General features: G+C 40.7%; 1 protein-coding gene across 11 annotated transcripts in view; it reads left to right on the forward strand.

Moving 5' to 3' along the window:
• VTI1A (vesicle transport through interaction with t-SNAREs 1A) overlaps positions 1-26814 on the forward strand; it is a 385337-nt gene that overhangs the window by 252913 nt on the left and 105610 nt on the right. For 2 of the 11 annotated variants that reach the window (XM_012102943.5, XM_042238559.2), the window contains one exon: positions 14327-26391. The exons of 7 other annotated variants lie outside the window; for them this stretch is intronic. In XM_012102943.5, the coding sequence (XP_011958333.1) occupies positions 14327-14330 (4 nt within the window). In that variant the 3' untranslated portion in view covers positions 14331-26391. Of the gene's footprint in view, positions 1-14326; positions 26392-26814 lie in introns of those variants that run through there. 2 more of the 11 variants (XM_060404481.1, XM_060404480.1) reach the window with 2 other exon arrangements.

Here is a 26814-nt window from a genome sequence, read left to right on the forward strand (position 1 = left end):
TCTGTGTGTGACAGTGGCTTAGAGTGTGGGTTTCTGAGCCAGACTGCTAGAGTTCAGATCAGCTTGTTTCCACATCTGAAAAATGGGAATAACAATACCTACTTTACTCAGTTGTTGTAAGGATTAAATGGTACAGTTTTTATATATCACTCAGTGTCCAGCATGTAGGAAGTGCCCCCAATTACTATTTAATTACTCTTAATTCAATAAAATAAGTGACAATAACCTAAGTCTAAACAGTGCTCTGAGCTGCTCTGGTGGCTCACTGGTAAAGAATTCACCTGCCAATGCAGGAGAAGCAGGTTCAATTCCAGGGTCGGGAAGATCCCCTTGAGAAGAAGGAAATGAGAAGCCACCTCAGTATTCTTGCCTGGAAATTCCATGGACAGAGGAGCTTGGCAGACTATAGTCAGTGGGGTTGCAAAAAGTCTGACACAGCTTAGCAAGTAGACAATAACAGCAACAACAAGCCTTGCCTACAGGTTATAAACTCTGTTTTATCCATATCTTTCCACATCCCTATTGAGATGGATGTAAGCATATCCCCCTTCCACAGAGAGGCAAACTAAGAACAAATACCTTAAAACTCTGCCAGAAATTGCATAGCCAGCAAGTAGTAAGCTTGGCTGTTGACTGCTAGTCCCTTGACATCTAAAAGCAGTGTTTTCCCTATAATGTTACAAAACCAAATCCGGTTAGATGTACACAGAATTACCAGAAATATCTCTTCCCATCCCAGAGCTTACAGAGGAGGAAAGATACTGACAAATGAAAAGTAACTTCCATTTATTGAGACATAGTTATGAGTCAGCATGTACTAGGCACTTTTTAGTAAATTGTCTCTCTTCATCTTTAGAGCAACCAGTATGACAGCTGAGGAAACTAAGGTCTAAGAAGTATAATGAACATACCCAGAGTCAAGAACTAATAAGTAACAGAACTAGAATTTCAACACAAGCCTAATTCCAAGTAAAACCAGTACTTTTTAGTCATTACTCGTATTGGCTTTCAACCAACAACAATAAATGAGTTCACAGACAAATAACAGCTATAGTATAAGTCAGTTTTGCATGAAGTATGTTCTTCCCCTAATAATTCCTAATTATGCTGCTGTGTGATTGTTTCTTTCTTTTTTAACATTGTAGAATGGATAAACATAGCAAGAAATAAAAGTTACGGCTGTTGTATGAAAGCATCTGTAAATTAAATCCACGTTTAGTCTGCACCCCCCACTTTGATGAAATGCAGGCCTATAATATGGGCTGCCTGTCTAATCTTCATGGAAATGTTCCTTTATAGGTGCGTGCTAACTCACTTTCAGTTCAGTTCAGTCACTCAGTCATCTCCAACTCTTTGCGACCCCATGAATCGCAGCACGCCAGGCCTCCCTGTCCATCACCAACTCCCAGAGTTCACTCAAACTCATGTCTATTGAGCCGGTGATGCCGTACAGCCATCTCATCCTCTGTCGTCCCCTTCTCCTCCTGCCCCCAATCCCTCCCAGCATCAGAGTCTTTTCCAGTGAGTCAACTCTTCGCATGAGGTGGCCAAAGTACTGGAGTTTCAGCTTTAGCATCATGCCTTCCAATGAACACCCAGGACTGACCTCCTTTAGAATGGACTGGTTGGATCTCCTTGCAGTCCAAGGGGCTCTCAAGAGTCTTCTCCAACACCACACTTCAAAAGCATCAATTCTTCGGCGCTCAGCTTTCTTCACAGTCCAACTCTCACATCCATGCATGACCACTGGAAAAACCAAAGCCTTGACTAGACAGACCTTTGTTGGCAAAGTAATGTCTCTGCTTTTTAATATGCTATCTAGGTTGGTCATAACTTTCCTTCCAAGGAGTAAGCGTCCTTTAATTTCATGGCTGCACTTACCATCTACAGTGATTTTGGAGCCCCAAAAAATAAAGTCTGACACTGTTTCCACTGTTTCCCCATCTATTTCCCATGAAGTGATGGGACCGGATGCCATGATCTTTGTTTTCTGAATGTTGAGCTTTAAGCCAACTTTTTCACTCTCCTCTTTCACTTTCATCAAGAGGCTTTTTAGTTCCTCTTCACTTTCTGCCATAAGGGTGGTGTCATCTGCATATCTGAGGTTATTGATATTTCTCCCAGCAATCTTGATTCCAGTTGTGCTTCTTCCAGCCCAGTGTTTCTCATGATGTACTCTACATATAAGTTAAATAAGCAGGGTGACAATATACAGCCTTGACGTGCTCCTTTTCCTATTTGGAACCAATCTGTTGTTCCATGTCCAGTTGTAACTATTGCTTCCTGACCTACATATAGATTTCTCAAGAGCTTTAGTTGTGTCCAACTCTTTGTGACCCTATGGACTGTAGCCTGCCAGGCTCCTCTGTCCAAGGGATTCTCCAGGCAAGAACACTGGAACAGGTTACATTTCCTTCTCCAGGGGATTTTCCTGACCTAGGGATCGAACCCACCTCTTTCTCTTTATGTCTTCTGCATTTGCAGGTGGGTTCTTTACCACTGGTGAAACCTGGGAAGCCCTTTACAGGTAAACTGTGCTAACAGTTATCTGAACATAAGAATCATTTAAATTCTATGGATCTCAGGTCTAAAGGAATTTCAGTGGATGGTAAATTATTTGAAAATAAACTCTGTTTCATTAACTGGATTCTTGTTGTTGTTCAGTTGCTAAGTCATGTCTGACTCTTTCCAACCCCATGGACTGCAGCATGCCAGGCTTCCCTGTCCTTCACTATTTCCCAGGGTTTGCTCAAATTCATGTCCATTGAGTCAGTGATGCTATCTAACCATCTTATCCTCTGACGCCCCCTTCTCCTTTTGCCTTCAATCTCTCCAAGCATCAGGGTCTTTTTCCAGTGAGTCAGTTCTTCACATCAGGGGGCCAGAGTATTGGAGTTTCAGCTTCAGTGTCAGTCCTTCCAATGACTGGATCCTAGAAGGTCAGTGTTTAGGCATAAGGAATGTCAGTGTTGGCATAAAGAATGCCAACCTTGAATTTGGTGAATTGGAAGGGCAGTTTTCATAGTCACATGTTAATAAACTCAAGGTATCACTTTAAAGATAACTTAAAGGTGACTGCAATCCTTGAGCTAACTTTCCATGTTAGCCTAGTTTGGACCCAGATGCAGAGACTAACGATCAGATCATTTAAGCACAGAATAAGACCAGCCGCGAATAGTAACACTTGGATGCCTGACTCATAGATGTGAGCAAGAATTAGTAATTACTTTGAATGGTTTGAAGATCCCAGAGGAAAATTTGGGAAACTCTTCATTCCCTTTTGCCCTGTACACAGAATTCTTAGTACAAATACCTGGCAACATCAAAATACAGGTGCAGATTTGGAATATCTAAAGCCTCACTTTAGTTTCTTTGTTTTTCAACTGAATCTCATTCTATTGAGGTTCAAGATCAAATACTTGCATTTTAGTGTAACATTTGCCAAATTTCCAAACCTCTAAGCACAAAATCTTCAACCCTCCTTTCTTTGCTTGCCTGGAAATCTAGGTAGCACTGAGCCAAGAGTAGGAGTTATGAAGTGAGATTACACTTGATTAGGAACAAAAAAAGTCCTATGTCCAGAAATGCAGATGTGCACAGCAGTCCTAGGGGAATGTTGGTATTTGATCTCCTCGTCTTAAAGGTTCATGTTCCCAAGGTTAAGAGATGCAGAGAGCCAACTTTTATTTGTAACTAATGCTGAAATTACTCTGGAGATTCTAGAAGTATTACATTACAAATCACTCAGCTTTGGAAATCCTACAACTCGTGAGTTACAAATATCACTGTGTGAGAGAAAGGGGCAATAAGTGAAGGACAGCATTCATAAGCTTAATTTATACCATAGCAGCATGATCATGAATATGCTGTATGAGAGTTTTCTTCTCAGTGAGAAAAAGAAAAGAGCGCCTAGGAAGTCCATGAGTCAAGACCCCAGCTAAAAGAACCAGGAAGTAAAGGCCTCCTTGTTTAGGGGAATCTGAGTGGGGGAGGGGGAGCCACAGTCAACTTGGGCAGCAATATCCTCCTTTTTCTAATATCTAACTTCATGACCTGGATCAGGTTGCTTATTTATTGAGTAAGGCTTCCGTTTGGGTAAAAGGTAAAGTGTAGGTATTTACAAAATAATATCTTTTAACAAGCTTGGCACCAAAGGCCATCTATGAAAGAGATAACATATAACAGTTCACCTCAAGAGAGGAACTTCAGTGGAACCAAATTCAGTATTTAAATCAAGAATAGTTAGAGACATTCATATATCACACCGTTGCCTGGGTGTTTTCTTTTAACCTTAATAAACTGTTTTCCTGTAATAGGCACTTGGCATTATCTGGTGTTAACTAATTGGGCTTCCTTTTTGGCTTGACCTTTCTTATTTTAAACTAGATGGTGATCTAGTTCTTTGTATTTTCAATGACTTTAAGCCCAATGACAAAGAAAAGATAGATAAATCTGTATCTTGGTTACAGGAGTAAATTATTACAGGCAAAATTATGCCTGTTGCTCTTATCACCATTAGAATCTACTACTGGGTGGGCGTGTGTGTGTGTGTGTGTCACTGTGAGGTTAATCTGCCCTTGCCATGAACGTTTTCTTTAATAATTAAATCCACTTAAATCATCACACTTTGAGAAACATTTTTAGAGTGATTCTAAGGCATGACCTTAAAAAGAGAGCTAGACTTTGGAGTACAGTGCATAATTTATATAATTATATGGCTCTCCAGGTGGCACTAGCAGTAAAGAACCCGCCTGCCAGTGCAGGAGACACAGGAGACGTGGGTTCGGTCCCTGAGTCAGGGAGATCCCCTGGAGGAGAGAATGGCAACCCACTCCAGCATTCTCACCTGCAGAATACCATGGACAGAGGATCCTGGCAGGCTACGGTCTATGGGGGCACAAAGTGTCAGACACGGCTGAGCAACTGAGCACGTACATACACGTATATAATTGATGTACAGCATGTAAATGTATGATATATTTTAAGCGAACAGTATATGCATAATATTTCAGAAGTAAAACACCCCACACATACCACCTACCTTACACTAATAAATGCAAATTCAGGTTGTACCATTTGACCAGCTACTACTTCACTCATCCTCACTAGTGATATTTTTCAGATCTTGGATTTTGAGAGATGCACCGTGGAATGTAGGAATAATCATCATTTAGGTAACTGAAAAGTAGCTTGCCAAAACTGATACAATGAATGTTGTTCAAGATGTTCTGTCAAAATCCTTTCCAATTAGTGTTGAGGTCTTGAAGGGCCAGACTTGGCTTTTTATTAATCTGTTCAGTTTATTAGTGCATTTTTGATATATGTATTGCGTGACTATCTAAAACATCTCATGATATTGCACAATTATGGTGCTTTTAATTTGTTGTACCCAAGTTTATCCTCCAGTCTCATTTAAAATTCAAAATTACTTCATAGTTTCATAACTAATAACTCATTAGGAAGCTGTGCCAGGTACTTAAGGTTACCTCTAAGGCAATGCACATTTAACAATAAACTAGAGAAGTTCTTGACTACTTGACTGTCATTGACCAGTTTAAATATTTAAAGTTATCATCTGACCCTTTGTCTAACCACTTTTAGAAAATGAAACAGTTTGTGTATAAAACATGGGAAAGGGAAGTCCTTTCACATAGTCTTTTCTAAAATGAAAACTAGCTATCCGTAATCAAAAACTTGGATGACACTTACATATGTGTGTGTGTATGTGTGTATATATATATATATGCCATGCTGACCATGTATTATTAGAGATTAAAGGACCCATTTTTTCTTTTTTCTTGTTATTTTTTTGAGAAGACATAGAAATTTAAGCATGTCGTTCTACTGTGATCAGATTCAGAGTCGTTGTCAGTCACCTTAATAATTTTACGTTCCTATCTGTCTCTCTGTTATATATTAAAAAAGACAGCATTTGACTTGTTTCAGTTCCTCTCCAAATGATGAGAAATTGAGCAGAGTTAAAAATTATAACGGTTCAACTCCTTGCTTATTGAGGTGTGTCCTACCTGCATTATTTAGACCTTGTCTCGAAATCTAATAAGTAGCTAAATGATAATTTAAAATAATCCAGCATAACGCTCTGCTTATAGTGGTGTGATTTAACTAATGTTTATTCAGTATCTGTGTGATGAAAATAGTTCTAGGCTCAGTAGGGACGCAAACCTGGGTGTTGTGTAAGATACTTCATATAAGTCAGTGAGATAACTAAGGTCTCTTTTCTGATGCTGTGTTGTTTAGCATTCTTAGATTCAGGAGGATAGCACTTCTATCTAATTTAAATGAAAAGAGATTTTTTAGAGTGTGTATAGAATCCTTGGGGAAAATGGTGAAATTCTTTTGAATGCTACAGGCCAGCAGAAGAGGCCAATCAGACTCTCCTGGGACTGCTCACTGCTGCAGTCCTACACTAAGTGGCACCCAGGATACAGGAACCCCATTCCATAGTCCCTTCCAGAACTTTCTCAGAAGAGCCAAAGGCAAGTCCCTTCCCTACACACACACACTCTTAGAGAACTGCCTGTTACCTCCCACGCAAGTTCCTCATTGTTCCCATCCCGTTGCCAAGTCTTGCACAGGCATCTGTCTTTCAGGACCTAGGCAATGTCTGAAAACTGGTTGCAAGAGAATCTCAAAAATGTAGTTCTTAGGTTTCTAGCCTTCACAGTAAAGTTGTTAGAAGAGATTGGAAAGTGTGTGGAATGAGCCAGTGCTCAGAACCCCTCAGGCACATTCTGAAATAGTGATTCTTCAGCTGTGTTCCAAGGAATCCTAAAATTTTGCATATGTACCTGAAGGTTGCCAAGGAGGAAGAGAAGACCAGACAGGCAGGACTCCTATCTGGAGCAGCTCCACAGTGATCTGGTCATCTGTTGGGGATGTCTATAGTCCTTTGAAAAAATTTTCTCTGAAAAAGTAAGGTCTTCCCCCACCCAAGTTTTGAAACTACTGCTGCCCCCAAATACAGGCAGACCTCAGAGATAATGTAGGTCTGGTTCTAGACCACCACAATAAAGAGACTCACGTGAATTTTTTGGTTTCCCAGTGCATATAAAAATTATGTTTACACTATTCTGCAGTCTCCAGTGCGCATTAGCATCAAGTCTTTAAAGAAATGTACATACTTAATTTAAAAATGCTTTATTGCTTGACCTAGCTAACCATCATCGGAGCCTTCAGCAAGTCATAATGGTAACCGCAAAGATCACTAATCACAGTTTTCCTTAACAAATATAAAAATTATGAGAAATCTTGAAATATCACAGGAATTGCCAAAATGGGACACAGACATGAATGAAATGAGTAAATGCTGTTGGAAAATGGTACCAATAGACTTTTTTGCCACAAATCTTCAAATTGTAAAAAAAAAAAAGACAATATCTGAGAAGCCCCCAAATGAGGTCTACCTGTATGCCTCGGCCTTCTGTCTGCTGCTTTTCTTGTTAGGCAGGGCATCACAAATATAGTCTAGCATTTCTTTCCATCACAGTTCTATTTAACAGACCATCCGCACTTTCTTAAACAGTGAAAGTGAAATTGAAAGCCGCTCAGTTGTGTCCGACTCTTTGTGACCCCCATGGTCTAGACAGTCCATGGAATTCTCCAGGCCAGAATACTGGAGTGGGTAGCCTTTTCCTTCTCCAGCGATCTTCCCAACCCAGGGATCAAACCCAGGTCTCCCACATTGCAGGCAGATTCTTTACCAGCTGAGCCACCGGGGAAGCCCTTCTTAGACAATATTTGAAAATAATTACAAATTATACTCTTTTCTCCCGTGTCTCATTAGAAGGGCTGCTCACAGGCCCATTCATATTAGGGTTTTTAATGTAAATTCACCACCGCCTGAGAACATCTCAGAACATCTCAGCAGTGGAGGGCTATTCAGTCCGCCTAGCCGTAGGGATGAAGAGACTGGACACTTTTAATTACTCCTCGGCTACTTTGTCTCATTGACTTCAAAAACAAAATTAGCAGTAACAGGAGACCGTGGTTCCATGGGTTAAATTAATCAATGTGTGCTAATTAAAGAACCGTGGAGCCTCTGCCATTCCTGCCTGTTTTAGTTGGTAGAGAGCTCTTAGTCAGTCTTACCGACTTTGGTCTCTGTACTTTCAATATTTTGTCATTCAAATTGAAGGGCGACAATCTCTGGCTTAAATGGAAGAAAGACAGAGCTATTCGCATATATTGGCCTTCATGAAGAGAGACAGAGCTGTTTGCATAGATTGGCCTTCATGAACGGATTTTTTAAATCATCTTTTTCTTAACAGTACATTCTTGTTGGTTATCTCTTTTAAATATAGCAGTATGTGCATGTCAGACCCAAACTTGGAAGTGTTTCTCTCTCCTCTTTCCCTCCAGGATATCCTCCCTCACCCCCCACCACCCCATACTACTGATACATTTTGCTTTTTTCACTCTAAACTATAATTGTTTGCTTTACAACTGATAAACCCTAAAGAAACCTGGACTTTTGATACCAAGCCACTGCTTCTCCACCTCTCATGGGTTTTCAGAATAGCCTCACTTCACCTCTGCTTTCATGCAGCATCAATACCCAAACCCTCTCTGCTGCCCCAGAAGCATAAGCTGCCTGCTGCTGCTGCTGCTAAGTCACCTCAGTCATGGCCAACTCTGTGCGACCCCATAGACGGCAGCCCACCAGGCTCCCCCGTCCCTGGGATTCTCCAGGCAAGAACACTGGAGTGGGTTGCCATTTCCTTCTCCAATAGACCAGCCGCCTAGCATTTCTTTAAAGCGTCAGAAATTTTTATCCTGTACACAAGGCACTGTTTGCTCTGTTGTTCCCACTTGCTTAAAATAGACTTCAAAAGATTTTTGTTTTGCTATCTTTCCTATATTTTCTTATATTTTAAAAATGGTCAGTTTATTGAAGTATTTGTAATACAAAAAGCAGAGAAGAACCTACATATTTTTAAAATATTAATTTTAAAATGTTAATTTCATATTTATTGTTGCATATCCTGACGATTCCAAAAGGTATAAAGGACATATAAAATAAAACTCATTGTCTGCTGTACCATTGCTAACATTTGAGAATGGATTCTCCCTGCCTTTTTTGTGGATATTTTTGGTGGTATTGTTTAGTCACTCAATTGTGTCCAACTCTTTACAACCCAGTGGACAATAGCCCACCATGCTCCTCTGTCCATGGGATTTTCCCAGGCAGGAATACTGGAGTGGGTTGCCATTTCCTTCTCCAGGGGAAGATCCTGAGGACTATTTTCCTGAAAGTGATAAAAGATCTTCCCAACCCAGGGATTGAACCCGGGTATCTTACATTAGCAGACAGGTTCTTTACACTGAGCCACCTGGGAAGCCCATACATATTTTACCTACAAACAATTGAATATATTATTGGCATTTTAAGTTTTTGAAACCCATCTGTGGTTTACTGTTACTCCAAATAAAAAAATGTTAAGTTGTCATCCTCATTTGGAAGATGTATTTTAACATAAAGAATATAAAATCTGCCACAATTATTTGTCTCAGATTTAGCTTATAAAAGTGTGTTTGGTTCACATTTCTGCCTTTTCATTTTTTCTACTGTCAGCTGTAAATTAACATCAGATTAGAATTAGCTGCTGTAGTACTGGCTGCACTTTATTAAGTGTATGATGGAATTTTTCTACTCTGTTCCCAGCGAAGTTTATTTAGGTAAAAGGTTGATAAAATTCTTTGCCCAAAAGAAAGTTTTTTTTTTTTCTTTCTTGCCCATGAAGACAATTCTTTCTTCAAGAGGTTAAACATGAAGAGCCATTCTTTCTCATATAAACAGATCTATCCTTCCACTGTGTTAAGCTGGGTTTATAAAATATGTAATCTCACATACAAATTAAAATAGTTCTGTAGTGTATGTGTAGGGTATGTGTCTTACTTTGGGTTTGCCGACATACAAAAGAATCTAGAAACATTTGTATTTTTTGAAAGACTGGGCCTCTGCCCTACTCTGATATGCAAAATCCATAGTTTATGCTTGGATCTATTTAAATAAGTTGAGTAACAGGTCTAGGTAATCAAGTTACATTGATTACGAGAGTGAATGTGAGCTTGAGAATATTTGTGTTAATGCCTCATTTTTTTCAAGTAAGACCCTGTGCATTCCTTACAGAGAGGACTATTTTCCTGAAAGTGATAAAAATGCAAACACTCATCTCTAATGTTTTATGTCATGTCAACTGCCTCTTTGATAGGATTCTTTGTTTTGGGTATTTTCCTTACCGGTGATAAGATAAGATCTAAAGGATATATTCTGCATACTGATCGAAGCATTCCACAGTACTTTTGCCAAAAAAGTCCCTGAATATTCCAAGTAAGAATTAAAGAAAATTTTGCATGACATACCGTATTTAAAATATTTCCACTATTCAGTGGCCTAGTTTTTGATGGTCGAATGCACCAATAAGTGCTGTTCATCATATTTATACAAAAATTATGTTGTGTGTGTATATATACATATACATTTTGTAGCCTTTCCCACTTAGCAGTTTAATGTTTCTTACACAGTTTCTCTCATGGAAATGCAAAGAGCAATTCTGAGTTTGTGGGTAGAAATCCAGAGCTAGCAAGTTTGTGCTGTCCCCACGGGTGCCCCTGGTGGCTCAGATGGTAAAAAAAAAAATCTGCTGGCAATCCAGGAGACCTGAGTTCAATCCCTGGTCAGGAAGATCCCCCGGAGGAAGGAATGAATACCCACTCCAGTATTCTTGCCTGGAGAATCCCATGGACAGAGGAACCTGGCAGGCTATAGTCCATGGGGTCACAAAAAGTTGGACACGACTGAACGATAACAGCTTTCACTTTCATGGTTTCTAAACTATGGGCTTGTTGGCCCTCAAATTTCTCTAGTAAGTTTTATTTGAAATTAACCTTGGAGGAGGGGAACAGGCAGGTAGATGAGAGGATCCCCCATCATTCCTGATCAGACCATATACATCTCATATATGACTGTTGGAAACACTGGACACAGATACCAACACGTAGAAAGTGCTCGGTAACTACAGGCCCATGAGAATGTTCAACCCCTGACTTCAAGCTACCAATTCTCCCACAGTTAACCTCCTTAAGTTTTATTTATTTTGTATTGTGAAGTAAGTTTAGAAATCGCTGGTGGCTTATATAAAAGCATGGAATGACCTATCTTAGTTAGGTCGTTAAGCAAAACGTGAAGAGAAAGGTCAGTTCCAAGTTGAGGTTCACTCTCACCTCATGCCATTGCCTGTTGGTTATTTTTTCCAGATCATTGCTTCCCTGGTGGCTCAGATGGTAAAGCGTCTGCCTGCAATGCGAGAGACCCAGGTTTGATTCCTGGGTCAGGGAGATCCCCTGGAGAAGGAAATGGCAATCCACTCCAGCACTCTTGCCTGGAAAATCCCATGGACGGAGGAGCCTGATAGGTTATAGTCCATGGGGTCACAGAGAGTCAGACACGACTGAGCGACTTCACTTTCACTTTCTATGTAACTTTGGAGAAGGCGATGGCACCCCACTCCAGTACTCTTGCCTGGAAAATCCCATGGATGGAGGAGTCTGGTAGGCTGCAGTCCATAGAGTCGCGAAGAGTCAGACACAACTGAGCAACTTCACTTTCACTTTTCACTTTCCTGCATTGGAGAAGGAAATGGCAACCCACTCCAGTGTTCTTGCCTGGAGAATCCCAGGGACAGGGGAGCCTGGTGGGCTGCCATCTATAGGGTCGCACAGAGTCGGCCATGACTAAAGCGACTTAGCAGCAATGTAACTTACCTTGAAGAGTCTTGAGCACTGCACCTGAGCTCTGTTTCCAGGACTTTCCTCAGCTTTGTTACTCTGTCCTCGTTGTTGTTCTTCTGTGTGTATGAAAACGGGGACCTTGGTTTGGGAATAATATACTGTAAATCAAATTCTGCCTCAACAGAACTCTTCCACAATTTTCTGCATTCTTGAACAGGTTACCAAATGTCACAATTCAGTAAGGCCAATTATTAGATTTTCATTTAATGGGCAGTTTTTATGTTCTCAGAGAATCTGAATAGTAATAGCATTTTAAACTACTGCATTCCATTTAAAGACTCACAACGAGTTCTTCTCTCTTTGAGTGTACCTTGTTATATTTTTGGGTTTCATTTAAATTCAGGCTCCCAATCTGTAGGAAAAATCAATGAGTTAATGAATAACCTCATTTTTAAAACTTTTCAAATATTTTATCCTAATTAGAAGGCATATCTAGTGACATTAATTTGATGAAATCCCAAATCATCAGATTGTGCAGAATAGCCCTTACCAAGGAGTAATTTAGAACATTTTCAGTTTAACAAATGTACTGGTTTTTAGGACCAGATCATGGCTTTGCTTACTGTGAGAAAAACTTCCTACTATTAAGGTTTGAGGTCCATGTCAGTATAGGTCAAACTTAGTGCTTTTTTAAATCTCATAGTTATGTTTGTTTACCATGTTTTATTTAACCTATTAAATGAAAAGCTTTCCTGCTATAAATAATAATCACCCCTGATTTCTAGAGCAAATTCTTGGTAAATCACTCCCACATGCACTGTCCACCAGTTTGGTGAGCTTCAAGGTTACTCCCGGGCCCTGCAGTGAGTAAACGGCCAAGCCAAGTCCAAGACCAGTGACCTTCCACACGCAACTGGTGTGGTTTGTGTAAACCACCTTATATCCTGTGGGGAATAAGCCAGCAAAGTGATGACCATCTAAGTCAGTTATTCTCTGCCATGTTGTTCGCGGCTCATCGGCTGTCCTCTGGGACAGCAACAGAAAATGCATTCTCTGTAGAGATCGCGCCTCCAGTTCGTCAGAAACCCCCACAGTAGGCGTCATCTCAGTCCTTACTATCCAGACGCCTATGTGGTTCTCTGTTTTAATCCTTGTCCCTCTTTATCCTCATCAATTCTGGGTCCATTCTCCAGCTGAAGATATTTCTGATGTTTACTCTCATGGAAGTAGAAATCACTCATAAGCCTCGGTTGATCAATCCTCCCAGCTGCCCAGTAAGATAAGTCTAGAGTAGGTAACACAAGCCCCTCACTACTCCTTCAACATTTTAATGAGTCACCGAATTAGTAACCAAACCTAAATCTCCTGGTTCTCAGGCTGCTTCTCTGTTCTTGACCTACCACCAGCCAGAAAGTGGTGGGTATTATGTTATATTCAGCTGGCCAGTCAGTAACTTAAATGTATTCTTGCATATTTCCTTTGATGGGACCAATACAGAAGCAACATGTATCTTTGGTAAAAGCTCACAGACTGTGGAGTTACAAAAGTCAAAGTCTTCCTGGAAATGTTCATCTTCTTAATAATTCATCTGCTAGACCCACAACAGGACTCGATATCTGTGGACTAAGTTCTATAAATCCAACCAAAGGTATAATCCAACGGGGAAGAAAGGAAAACGAATAAATGGGGGGATAGGAGAAACTGAGTAGAGAGGCACTTCCCCTCCTAAAGATGCTGTGCTTCATGCAGCACTTGGCTGGTAAACAAAACCTGGCATCAGGACAGACGTGCCCCACCCCAATTTTCCACTCATTTCACTTCCACCCCTCTACCGCCCCAAACATGAACCAGTTTGCTTCTGCTGCTAATGGAGGCTAGTGTCGGGTCAGGGCGTTGTGACCGCACAGCATCTCATTGTGCTGCATGCAGATGTAACTGATTCAGACCATCAGGATGTGCTCTCCTGTGGTGGTTTTTAAATTTGGAGTGACAGACATTGAGCACCTGTAAACTTCAGTGGAGCAAAAGGTGCATCTAAGATGAAGAGGCCTCTACAACCAGGCCCAGATTGCGAGGTTCACCTTCTAGTCGACTCAGGAGTTCCAGTGAACACCTATCTCCTGTTCCTGATACAGGACCCATGTCCTGCCTCCAGGAGCCTCTTTCCATGTTTCCCTGTCTACCTGACTTCACCTGGAATGGCCCCCACTGCCCATCCCATTCTGAACCTCTGGGTTCGGAGGCTGGGCCCCTGGTCCACATGGATGACCCCTTCCTCTCAGGCCCCTTTCTCTCTCTGACCGCTGTGCGGCACTGGCCAGCCCAGTACAGCATTAGTACTCACTCACTACTTAAGCCTCTTAGGAATCCAGAAACCAGGACTTTACTCCTCAGCCTCAGAGCTGGCGAACCTTGCGTATGATTTCTTCATCATTATTGTCATGATTGCTGTTGTCATCTTAATTGCCATTTTTTTGAAGAGCACCGAAATGCTAAGTGCTGTATAATCATCATCTCATTTCATTTCACCCTCAGAGCAAACCTGTAAGGGAGGCATTATTATTTTCTTTTACAGATGAGGAAACTGAGGCTTAGCAAAGTTCAGTCACTTGCTCAAAGTCATACAACTATCAAGTCTCAGCCAGGATTGCAGCCAGTCACGACCATCAGCCTTAAGAGCTCAGCTCTCCTTGTCCGAAACCTGATACCAGCTGGGTTCTCATCCTGCAGTCAGCCTCCAAGGAACCTAAGTAACTACATGTGGTCAAAGTGAAACATCTGTTTTCAGATCAGACTATGCTTCTGTTAGTATGTTTCATTTACAGTATCAGTGATGTTTTCAGTGATAAGCTAAGAGTTTTAAGAAAATATCTAAACCTATTTACCAGCTTCTTTCACCTTAAATGGGTGGGTGGGGGGGGGGGGGGGGGGGAAATGCTACAGTAGCCCTGAACAACTCATGTTCATATGCCAAAGTTGGCATATGAAGTGATTTCCCAAGAGGTTGCTACCATAAGACCAGAGGCAAAAATGGCAGAAAAAGTCTTTGGCACTCTCCATGTCCCTTGGTGCCCAACTCTTTCCCTCCATTCCTCCCACCCCAGCACTTTTGGTCACTTCTGATGGTCTGATTCTCCTCATTGTGAGCCCATCTGGTTCAATCTGTCCCATAAATGTAATCCCCAGTGAAAACGGCCCATGAGAGACAGTCTCCTGGAAGAGCACTCTGAGCAAGGGAAATCACACAAGACTTCATCTTGGGACATTACCAAGTTTTATAGGAGTAGAAATGGAAACTGTTAATACTGTGATTTGATTTTTTTTTTTTTTTTTGGTCACACCGGGTGGCATGTGGACTCCCAGATCCCTGACCAGGGATCAAACCTATACCCCCTGCATTGAGATCATGAAGTTTTAACCACTAGACCACTAGTAACAGTTAATATTACTACTATTAATAATAATAGTTATTGTTATTACTCTGGACTTTTACCTCTGCTTTGGACAGCCCACTGTTTTTCATGCTGTGTTGGATCTCTGACCAAATTCCTCATCATTCTGTGTCTTTCCCCTGCTTCACTTGTCTTCATAGTACATATCACTCCCTGGAATTGCATTATATACTTCTTGGTTTATTAACATCTCTTTACAGTATCTATAGAAAGTAAGCTCCATGAGAGCAGGAATTCTGCTTTGCTTGCTGCTGTAACCCTAGCATCTGCAAGAAGGTTTGGCACGTAGTAGCTGCTGAATAAATATTTATCAAAGGAAAGGATCAGCCACTTTTCATGCGTCTTCTGAGCAGGGCAGCTTTTACCTTTTAGCCCAGTTTTTGTCCAAAAGAACAAATTGAAGTAGCCATGAAACTTGTGATTTTACTGTAATTATTGCTTGAGAGGAGGTGATTTTTTTTTTTCTTTAAAAGGCCAATTTCAACTTGACATACAGATAACAGTTAAGTAAAATACTAGCTTAGGTGGTGCTCAGGTGCAGTAAAGTCAGGAAAATGGTTATCTGAGTGTCGGGCAAACACTGTAAGATCAGAAAACACTGATCTAACAAAATTCACCATTATATTAGTGGATATCCTTCACGTGAGTAAAAAATTGTATTGATCCACACCATTCATTTGAGCCAGTTTCTTCAGCCTCACGTCCTGTGCACTGTGTACACGGTTCTCTTAGGATTATCTTTGATGTTGGGAATTCTAAGTAATGTGCATAAAATTAAATCCAAAACACATCCCCATTTGAGTCTAAATGTTTACTCTTTTAAAACGTGCCCATGACTTTAAAGTTTTAAAGATTTACCTGTGATTTTAAAGGATTAAACCCCAGGCATGTATTTGTTTTGTAATTTTTTTTAACCTTTTGGGTTCCATGATGCCTGGTAATTTAGCATGTAATGATGGGGTAGGACCCAGAATATTCAAGAATAAATTGTACCATATTGTTGCTGCTGCAGCTGCTAAGTTGCTTCAGTCATGTCCAACTCTGTGTGACCCCATAGATGGAAGCCCACCAGGCTCCCCCGTCCCTGGGATTCTCCAGGCAAGAACACTGGAGTGGGTTGCCATTTCCTTCTCCAATGCATGAAAGTAAAAAGTGAAAGGGAAGTCGCTCAGTCGTGTCCGACTCTTAGCAACCCCATGGACTGCAGCCTACCAGACTCCTCCATCCATGGGATTTTCCAGGCAAGAGTACTGGAGTGGGGTGCCATTGCCTTCTCCAACCATATTATTAGTTCTCCCTAATCTTACAAAAATGAACAACTGCAAAGTATTAAATTTTTAATTTCCCTTGAAAGTGTAAAGTGAAAGTCGCCCAGTCCTGTCCGACTCTTTGCAACCCCATGGACTATACAGTTCATGGAATTCTCCAGGCACCAGAATACTAGAGTGGGTAGTCTTTCCCTTCTCCAGGGGATCTTTCAAACCCAGGGATCAAACCCAGGTCTCCTACATTGCAGGTGGATTCTTTACCAGCTGAGCCACAATATCTCTTGAATCTCCCAACAAAAAGAAGGAAGATATATACTAATGGCTAATTTAAATGCTAAAAGGGCAGGAAGGGCTTGGCAGATACTTCCCAAGTAAACCAAATTAGCCTACCTATCATTATGATTCTTTTTTAAAACACAGCGTTTTGTGGAAAATGTTTTCCATATGTTTTCGTGGTGCCAGGTTTCAGGGAGCTTCTGTGTAAAAATCTTTGCAAATGAAATTATAAAATTAGAACTAATGATGGGATAGATGATTGGGCAGGGGGACATAAATAGTGGGGCTGAAACCCTCTTGTTAATAAAAAAAATATTGGTTTCCATATTTTAAGAAAAAAAAATCTCATGCTCTCCGTCTAGACCCCTAGACCTGTAGTCAGTGAGTCTATGAACTTCTGTTTCCCTGCCAGATACTTGTTCCTGGCTGGAAGACATTTTGTGATATTTGTTTGATGACACACACCTGCTGGGTAGATGAAACGCTCCTGCTCCTGAGGATGACCTACTTCAAGGGCACAGTAAGCTTCTGAGAACTTTGGCAGGTTGTCCTTAAATCATTTGAGCGCATCTTGATATCACCTGTTGAACCTATCTAAGACGAGTGCTTTTGCAGGCTTGTTGGAGGCAGAGTCACTAACCCCAGGGAAGAGATTTCAGAGTCAATAATGGCTTTGTGAGTGTCCTGATACAGGAAAGACACACTGTTTGACCCAACCCACCTCTGGCATGTGAAGTGCCGCTCTCGGCAGTCAGGATGGAAATTGGCCCAGGCACCTGGCTCCATGGAGTGGACCATCCGGAAGGGGGGATCTTAGATGAATCCATGTAAGTGTGGTCCAAGGTACAGAGATGGGAGAAGGAGGGAGAATGAGGGTCCAAGGTGAGGGAAAGGACCGTGAGAGAAATTCGGATGAAGTGTTTCCCTGGGAGTTCACAGCACAGAGAGAGATTTCTGGTTGAGATTAGGGAAGAGTTTATGGGATGTTTCAAAACCATGGTGACATTGTCACCAAATGCATTCTTTGAAGCCACCTTGTCTTTACACATTCATCTCTGCAAACATTAATTGAGCACCAGCTACTGTGACGAGGCAGGCCTTAGGCAGTACAAGATACAAATCTAAGTTGTTAATATCTATCTCTTAGCGTGGTGAGAAAACATACCTACACAGGAGTATAATTGTAAATTTAAATAGGACATTAGAGGTACACAAGGAGTTCTTTGCTCTGTCGGGCTTCCTGGAGTTGGCAATGCCCAGCCTGAATTCTGCAGAGTGAGAGCGAGTTAACCAAAGAAGAGAAAACAGAGATTTGGAGGAATTAAAACGATACGTTGTGCTCAGAAACAACAAGCTTTCTCGTTTTACTGAATAGTGAAAAAGGCACAGCAGGATCAATGGGTACCTTGGAGGGCCTAGAACTTCCTTACCATCTCACCAGCGCCTTGCCACCACTGCCTGAGTAAGTAGACAGCCCTTGCCACACAAATGCAGCTTCAGAGCGAGTTCCCTCTTGTCCCTTGCTGCCCTAAGCGCCTCTGTATGGAAAATCCAGAGATTCCATGAAAGGGGGTCATGGCCCTACTTCTGAGAAGCTTAAGCTGTGAATCATGAGTGAGTTGGGCTAATTTACTTGATTTAGAGTGAGAAGGAATCTTTCTCCATTACTTTTATCTGCATTGTCAAGAGGTAATGATTTGAAATCCTTGGCTCCAAATGCCCGATGCCCTCAGTATTATTTGTGATACGAGTCTCCCTTCAGATCTCTTGCCCTCCTCTTCTGGTTGTATTGCTGTGTAATGAACCAAAATGGAACGCCTTAGAATAACAGTCATCATCTCTCAAGATTTCTGTGGGTCAGGATTTGAGGAGCAGCCTGGCTGGCTGTTCTGGCTCAGCATCTCCTATGAGGTGGTCTTCAGATGGAGCCCGTAGCTGAAGTAGTTGGAAAGAGAGGATGGAGGAGTAGCTAGAGACCGGCTAGGACTTTCTCCTGTTATCTCTCTTTCAATCTGGAGGTTTCTCCACGTAGACTGTCTTCATGAGCTAGTCTGGGCTTCTTTACTGCTTGGCAGCCTCAGGCTTGCCACCTCAGACCCCCAAAGATGAGTTTAAGAGCAAGGCTGCATGACCTTTATTGCCCTGGTCTAGGAAGGTGGCTCGGTGGTAAGGAATCTCCCTGCCAGTTCAGGAGACACAAGAGACATGGATTTGATCCCTGGTTTGGGAAATCCCCTGGAGGAAGATATGACAACCCACTCCAGTATCTTTGCCTGGAAAATTCCATGGACAGAGGAGCCTGGCGGGCTATAGTCCAGGGGGTCTCAAAGAGTTGGACACAATTGAGTGATTGAGTGCTTGCTCACTCAGGAAGTCACACAGTGTCACCCCTGCTGCGCTTTATTTCTCAAGACAGTCACAAGGGCCCACCACGTTTCCATGGGAAGGGACGTAGACCCCCACCTCTTGGTGCAGCAGTGGCGTGGTTGGGGAAAATCAGTGAGATGGAGATATTTTGTAGCCAATGTTAGAAAATATAATGTGCCACACACCCTTCAAAACATTTCCTTCTGCTCATGCAATCCTTTAAATTACTTAAATATTATCAATAATTTGCTTGTCATGCTGTTGCCCCAAAGCTTTCTTGTTCCCTTACCACACCAAGATCGAAGGCTTCAATGCACGCACACGAACCAAAATACTTCCATTGTCTACGTGAGAGTCGGTCACTGTAGTGTATGGCATTCCTCTCAAAATGATAACACTTTATAAGCATATGTCCTGTTGCCCCATCTTCAAAGATGCTATACTTCAGTTGGGCACTGTTTTTTTTTTTAATTGAAGTATAGTTTATGTACAATGTTGTGTTGGTTTCTTGGGTACAGTGAAGCAATTCAGTTATACTTATATATTTTTATATTCTTTTCCATTATGGTTTATTATATCATATTGAACATAGTTCCTTGTGGTATATAGTAGGACCTTGTTGTTTATCCACTGTATATAGAATAGTTTGCATCTGCTAATCCCAAGCTCCCAATCCATCCCTCCCCACCTCCCCCCCAACCTCTGCACCCACAAGTTTGCTCTCTGTGTCTGCGTGTCTGTTTCATAAACAGTTCATTTGTGTCGTGGTCTAGATTCCACATATAAGTGATAGCAAATGGCATTTGTCTTTCTGTTTCTGACTTCACTTAGTATGATAATCTCCAGGACTATCCATGTTGCTGCAAATGGCATCATGTCATTCTTTCTAATCAGGGACAGTTAAATCCAAATATTGTTCGTATCGTTCTCTGAGAGGCTCCTTTTTATGTTACTACAGCAAACTATAGCCTCAGGAGTGAATGATTACCAATCTCTCCTTATTTGCCATTCACTGGGTGGACTGATGGTGCTCATGACAGGGTGGGTCAGTAGCATTTTGTGAAGTAACATTAGCCTGTTCTTGGTAGGAAATCTTCTGATGTAAAGTTAAACTATTGATGTAAATTTTACATTTTTAAATAAGTACTATTGCAAGTATGCTATTTTAATGAGGACTTTTAGTTTTTACACATACATAGTGAACAGAAGTTGAGTTCTTCAAATGTTTTCTGTTAAAAATATGTGATATATGAACACTGGGTTAGAAGGGATTTTTCGCCCTTGGATAACCTAGAAAAGAATATAGCTCTGTTTTAAAATCCCTTCTAGTTCAAGAGTTATCCAAGTAAATAGTGTTGACCAAGGTGTTGAATACACCAGTAATAATCATACTAGCCTTTCATAAAGCTAAGTAATCAGGAATAATGCTAAAAATAAGAAGACAGTCATTTATTTACTCTGTTTGGCATTGTTAGTACTAATAATGCATTTCAACACAGTGGAATTGCTAGATAATGCTTTTGTGACTTTTATGCAGGTTATTGTTATTTAAATGAACAGTCACTGCACTGTAATGAAGAAATGCAAGCTTTCCCAACTCAGTTATCAACCAGGATTCTAGGGAAATGAGAATTTGTGTCTGCCTTCATTCACAGAGCAAACTGGAGGTCACTGTTTTCAATATGAACCTTTTTTTAGTGTTTCAACAGTGAATAATTAGGAGCTGCTTCTTCTGAAATTACCTGTATTCACTGTAGAGAAGGGAAGACTTTTATCTTCCACGATGAAATACATTTTCTCATTCAGATTGCATCATTCTTTTTTTAAATGGCATTTTACACCGCTGAGTCAATCCTGAGTAGCATAAAATAAAAGAAATACATTTTGTGTGCTGCTATAGCCTTGTTTATTCAATTTACTTCCTTAAATTTCAGCTCTGCCTTGCAAAATGATCCAAATGCAAAAATGGGCTTAAAGCAGTTGAACATATAAAGCAATTATCCACGTGGAATACTATTATACAAACACATGTGTTCTTTGCACTTTAATTTAAATTGAATTGATCTTTGATCCTTATAATTTTAAGATCATGGGCTTCTACTGAGTTTTTAACAGCCTTAAGATACAGTTTACATAGTCTACAGTTCACATTTGCAGTGTGCGATTCCCATTTAAAGTGTACGATTGAATGGTTTTTAGTATATTCACCGAGTTGTGCAGCCATCACTGCAGTCAATTTTAGAACATTTTCATCACCCTAAAACGAAATCTGGTACCCATTAGCAGTCACTCCCCAATTCCCACTAGCCCCTCACAACCACTAATCAACTTTCTGTCTCTATGAATTTGCCTATTCTGGACATTTCATATAAATGAAATCATGTAACATGTGATCTTTTGTTCCTGGCTTCTTTCACTTAGCATAAGGTTTTCAAGTTTCATCTGTTGTAGCCTGTATTAGTCCTTCGTATCTTTCTGTTGCCTACTAATATTCTCCTGTATGGATGTTACAGACTTTATTTATCCATTTATTAATTGGTGAACTTTTAGATTGTTTCTACTTTTGGCTATTATAACTAACACTGCTGTAAACAATCACATCAAGTTTTTGTTTGGACATATGTTTTCATTTCTGCTGGCTGCATACTTAGGAGTAGAACTGCTGGGTCATATGGTAACTCTATGTTTAACTTTTGAAAAAGTGCCAAACTGTTTTCTAAAGTAACGACTGTTTTGTATTTCCACCAGCAATGTATCAGGGTTCCAATTTCTTCACATCCTCGCCAACACTTGTTATTGTCTGTCTTTTTTATTATAATTATCCCAGTGGATGTGAGATACTGTCTCTTTGTGGTTTTGATTTGCATTTCCCAGTGTGGCTAAGATGTTGAGCATTTTTTTAAATGTGTTTATTGGCCATTTGTATTTCTTCTTTGGAGAAATACCTGTTTCAATTGAGTATTTTAAAATTCTGTTACCTCACCTTAGAAATGTGGCTAGCAGAAATAAGTTGGAAACAAATAGATCTTTCTAAAGCGAGTAATTTTCAAAACAGATTTAAAATTGAAGACATTGTTTTTACACTTGTAGTATCTTTGGATTATACAAGAATTGAACTGCTTTCAGGAATCAGTTTACTTCTGAAACTGTTTTCAATTTAATTAGCAATATGTCAGATCTTCATGGTCCCAGAGTTATACCTAGAAAATAGCTTAAAGATCTGTTTGTCCAATTAACTCATTTCACAAGTTAGGTAACTGAGAGCCTAAAAAATGAAATATGTGGGTTATACAGAATTAATGATAGACTTAGAGCTCTACTCAGGTGGAATCCAGAGAACTGAATGTCTCTACTTAATGCAGAGAAAATAATGCATTTTTCAAATGGGTTCTCAGTGATCAGTAATAAAAAATAATGATGAAGTGCTCTGCAATTAGAATCCACAGTATTTATTGTTGGGTACTTAACACATACTATTTTATTTTAACCTCATAGTAGCATATGTAAGATTGATATTATTTTTCTGTCCCATTGTGTGTAAGGGAACAGGTTAGCTAACTTGTTGAATGGTGCCTACATAGTAAGTGGCAAACTGTAACCCAGACCTTCTGATTCCAAGTTCATAGTTTCGTTTCCTCCAGTCTTCACAAAAAGACAGCATTGGCACATTGTTACCCATGCCATATGGCAAGCCTTTTGCTGACACAAGTAATTTTGAATCACTGACACAAGTAACCGATAGGTGGCATCATGGAGCATAATTTACCGTTATTGATGAAGTTATTTAGCAGCACTAATATACCTAACTTTGGAAATAAAATCTAAGTTTCAGGTCACAGAAGAATTATTTGAATATAAAAATATTATGTATATATACTATATATAGTACATTAAAAGAGCTACTAATATAATAACATGTTTCTAGAGTTCAATTTCAAAGAACTCCCAGGTGGTAAAGAATCCACCTGCCAATGCAGGAGATACAGGTTCAGTCTCTGGGTTGGGAAGATCCCCTGAAGAAGGAAATGGTAACCCACTCCAGCATTCTTGCCTGGGAAATCCCATGGACAGAGAAACCTGGCAGGCTACAGTCCATGGGGTCGCAAAGAGTCAGACATAACTGAGCACACACACACAAAGCAATTACAAAGCATTTGACTTACACTTTTGATTTGATGTTTACAACTATGCAGTCAAGTTTTTCACTGTCCTTGTTTTTATGGATTTGTCATATTTATGATGACACTAAGGCCTGAAGGACTTGCATTAGTTGCTGTAGTCATAATGTCTCCGTGAGAGCTACATATCAGATGCAAGTCTCTTGGCTCCTGTGTAGGCCTGTGTTCCCTCCAGTGTACCATGCTGCGCCTTAATGATGTGCTGAAGGACACTCATTTGAAAGAAGAGGAGACTTTATGCCATTATTCCAGACAACAACAGAGCTCTGAACAAGTAGAAGTTATAGGGAGGCAATTTTGAGGCCATATAAAGAAGACTTGATCTGCCCAACAATGAAATGTGTTGTCTTGTGAAGGAGTGAGGTCTCTTGTCATTGAACTGTTCAAGCTAGAGCTGGATGACCATCTGGGAGGATGCTCTAAGAGGGATTTCTGCAGCGTGTGTGTGTGTGTGTGTGTGTGGTATTGTTGTCAAGAGAAATGAGGAGGCACTCACGGTCCCTTCCAACTATGAGATTGTGGATCTTTGTTGTTACTTAAGAGAATAAGCAGGTTTAAGGAGTCCTTTGTATCCTTACTGAAGAAAGAGACTGACTGAAAAACTCCTGTCTGTACAGAGTTTTCTGTTTAACAGAGAGTAACCAAATTTATCAGCTTGAATTACTAGTTTCCAAACAGAACAGCACTTCCCATCTGTTTATAGACACTCTGCACAACAAAGGTCCCAAATTCAAAGAAGTTTAAATATGAGCCTTTAGTATGATATTGTCCTTTGTGACTATCAAAGAGGAAGAAAATGTGCAGCAGTGTCAATTGCATTTTTTATTTTGGCAAAGCTGTTCAGAAGTGCATTTGTCAGTCTCACCCAGGGATTCCTAGCCCTGGTTGCACATGAGAATCACCTGGGGAGTTTTTTAAACACACCAGTGACCAGGCTCCACCCCAGACCACATGAATCTAAATCTCTAAGGATGGGTTCCCAGCGTCAGTGTTTTTTAACAGCTGTCCAGATGATTCTTCTGTGAAACCAGGGTTAAGATGAACTACTCCAATGTAAGCATAAACTCAGCAAACTCTGGACATTTACTTTGTCATTTGGCTACTCTTTGGAACTCAGATTATTCATTCAGAACCAGAGCTTGTAAGTTTTAGCTAATATGGCTAAATTAGTCAAAACTAACGTGGCTAATGTGGCTAGAGGCAGCATCTCACAATAGTTCACACCACTGCTCTAGAGCCAGAAAGCCTGACTTTCCACTCACTAGTTCTGTGACTTTGGGCAGGTTATTTTCATGTCTCTGTACCTCAGTTTCTTAATTTGTAAATGGAGATTACAGTGCCGCTCATATGATAAAAACTGAGATAAAGACCTGAAAGAAAATAAAGGTTTGACATATTATGACATTACAATCGTCGTCATCGTTGTTTTGCTGCTGTTACTAGTAGTAGCTGTAGCAGTAATGCTCCTGGCATAGGAGCTCAGCTCCTATTGAGAAAACAGTCTGTTCCGTACAAGGCTGCAAACAGGACTGACCTTACTTGAAAACTAAAGACTCTTTTCAGCTACTCTAGCAAGAGTGTACTCCCTCAGATTCAGAACTTTCCAATGAAGTGGAATGTTTTGCGTCAAGTTTTTTGCAAGAAGCTGAAGCTTGAGCCAGGCAACCTCCCACAGCTCTCTCCAACTCTTTATTCTGCATGAAGAATAGGTCAGAGCTCTGCCAGCCAGGAGCCTGGGCTGAAGGGTGATATTGGGTCCCTGCTGGATAACTGGGAAGGCCACAAAGCACTGTGTATGGCAGGCTGACCTCCCGAATCCTCTGGGTAATCTCCAGTTTCCAACCGCCACCCTGCTGAACCGTGGGATCTACGGTCCAAAAAGCATGGTTGCTATTCAATAGAGCAGCGGCTCCAAACTCCAGCATCCGTGGCTAATCGTGCAAAAAAGTAAATACAATTAGGGTGTGTGGGACAGCCTCAGAGAAAAATTAAAGTGCACAATTAGGCCTAGTTTCTGCTTAATTTTCAGTTGAAGAAATAACTGAGGCAGCTCTAGTCATTGAGGGTACAGTAGCAAGAGTCCCTGACTCTCTCGGTTGAGGACAAGTGTAGGCATTTCAGGGATATTACAGGTTCTCGAGCACAGTTTCCATGAGACAGCCTCCAGCTGCAATTGTGGAGACTGGTGGAATATTCCTAGGAGGAGCTCAAAGGATTGTACAGCTGAATAACATCTTTGTCTCGAGAACTTATGTGAGAAACTGGGTTTTTTTTTTTTCTCCCTTTTCTCCTATAAGCATTTTGTGGCTCACCATTGCAGACACTGCATATCTTTGTAGCCCACAAAGTCCCCATGTTAATAGTTGTTTGCTAGTTGTGGTCACTTAATTGAAAAAAGCTGGCATGGAGATATTACAGGCCCCAATAGGTCATTTTTGTATCAAGTATGGTGTTATTACCTTTAACTAAACCCCCTCCAAATCCAAATTTATTACAGTTCTTTAAATGCATTAATAACATACAAGAGGATAGACAGAGAGCTGGAGAAAAGATGTGTGTGGCCTCAAATATGCCAGTCATCCACAGTTCTGAGGGATGCTTGCCATGGCATGTTGCCAGTGGTGCATTATAGAATCCCAGATGGTATGGTTCCGTGGGTACTCATTTTGGATTTGCTCTGGGAATGAGGTTAAAGAGGATGCTAGGCAATGGCTGGAGTTCTCTTCCTTGCCTCTCCCAGAGTAGATCCTGAAAGCCTCTATCCCCTCCCACCAATCAGACAACTGCCCCAACTAGGGATTGTGGACTCAGCACAATTGCTGCCACCCGTGAGTTCCCAGGCATCTAGTTACCAGTTCTGCAGAGGCCAGGAAGACTGAACTCCCTTGTGTGACCTGTGCTTGGCCTCCTCAGGCCCTAGGGCTTGGGCAAGTGTGGTGGGCATGAATTCAAAGACTTGATAGATAAGGGTTGTGTTTTTCATCAGCTTGTCTGTCATAACTTGCTTTATTTTCTGGGAGAGTCTCTCTCTTTAAAAAAAAAAAAAAAAAAACTTTTCTCACAGAAATTTATCTAACACATACAGAAAAAAACAAGAAATACTGTAGTGGACCCCCATCTCCCAACACCCATCTTTCACAATTACCAACATTTAGCCATTCTTGTTTCCTTTTTCTTCCCTTTTTGTTTTCCCAGAGTATTTTAAAGCAAATTCGAAATAATCTGATTTTAACTATACATAGTTTATCAATAGTATGTAGCTCTAGTACACACAGAACAACTTTTCAAAAACTACCCTTATCACAACTGACAACTTTAATGATTGTATGCCCTGGCCAGCTTAAGTTTTCCCTAATTATTTTACAAACGTGCACAAATAATGGGGCAGTTTAAATCAGGATCCAAACAAGAAGCATCTGTTGCGTTTGACCGACCTAGCCTTAAACCTCTTTCAATCTATTACAGATATTGCTCCTGTTTTTATAGTATTTATTTGTTGAAGAAACCAGACCATTGTCCTGT

The sequence above is a fragment of the Ovis aries genome, chromosome 22 (assembly GCF_016772045.2).
Source record: "Ovis aries strain OAR_USU_Benz2616 breed Rambouillet chromosome 22, ARS-UI_Ramb_v3.0, whole genome shotgun sequence".
In the NCBI taxonomy this organism is placed as follows: domain Eukaryota; kingdom Metazoa; phylum Chordata; class Mammalia; order Artiodactyla; family Bovidae; genus Ovis; species Ovis aries.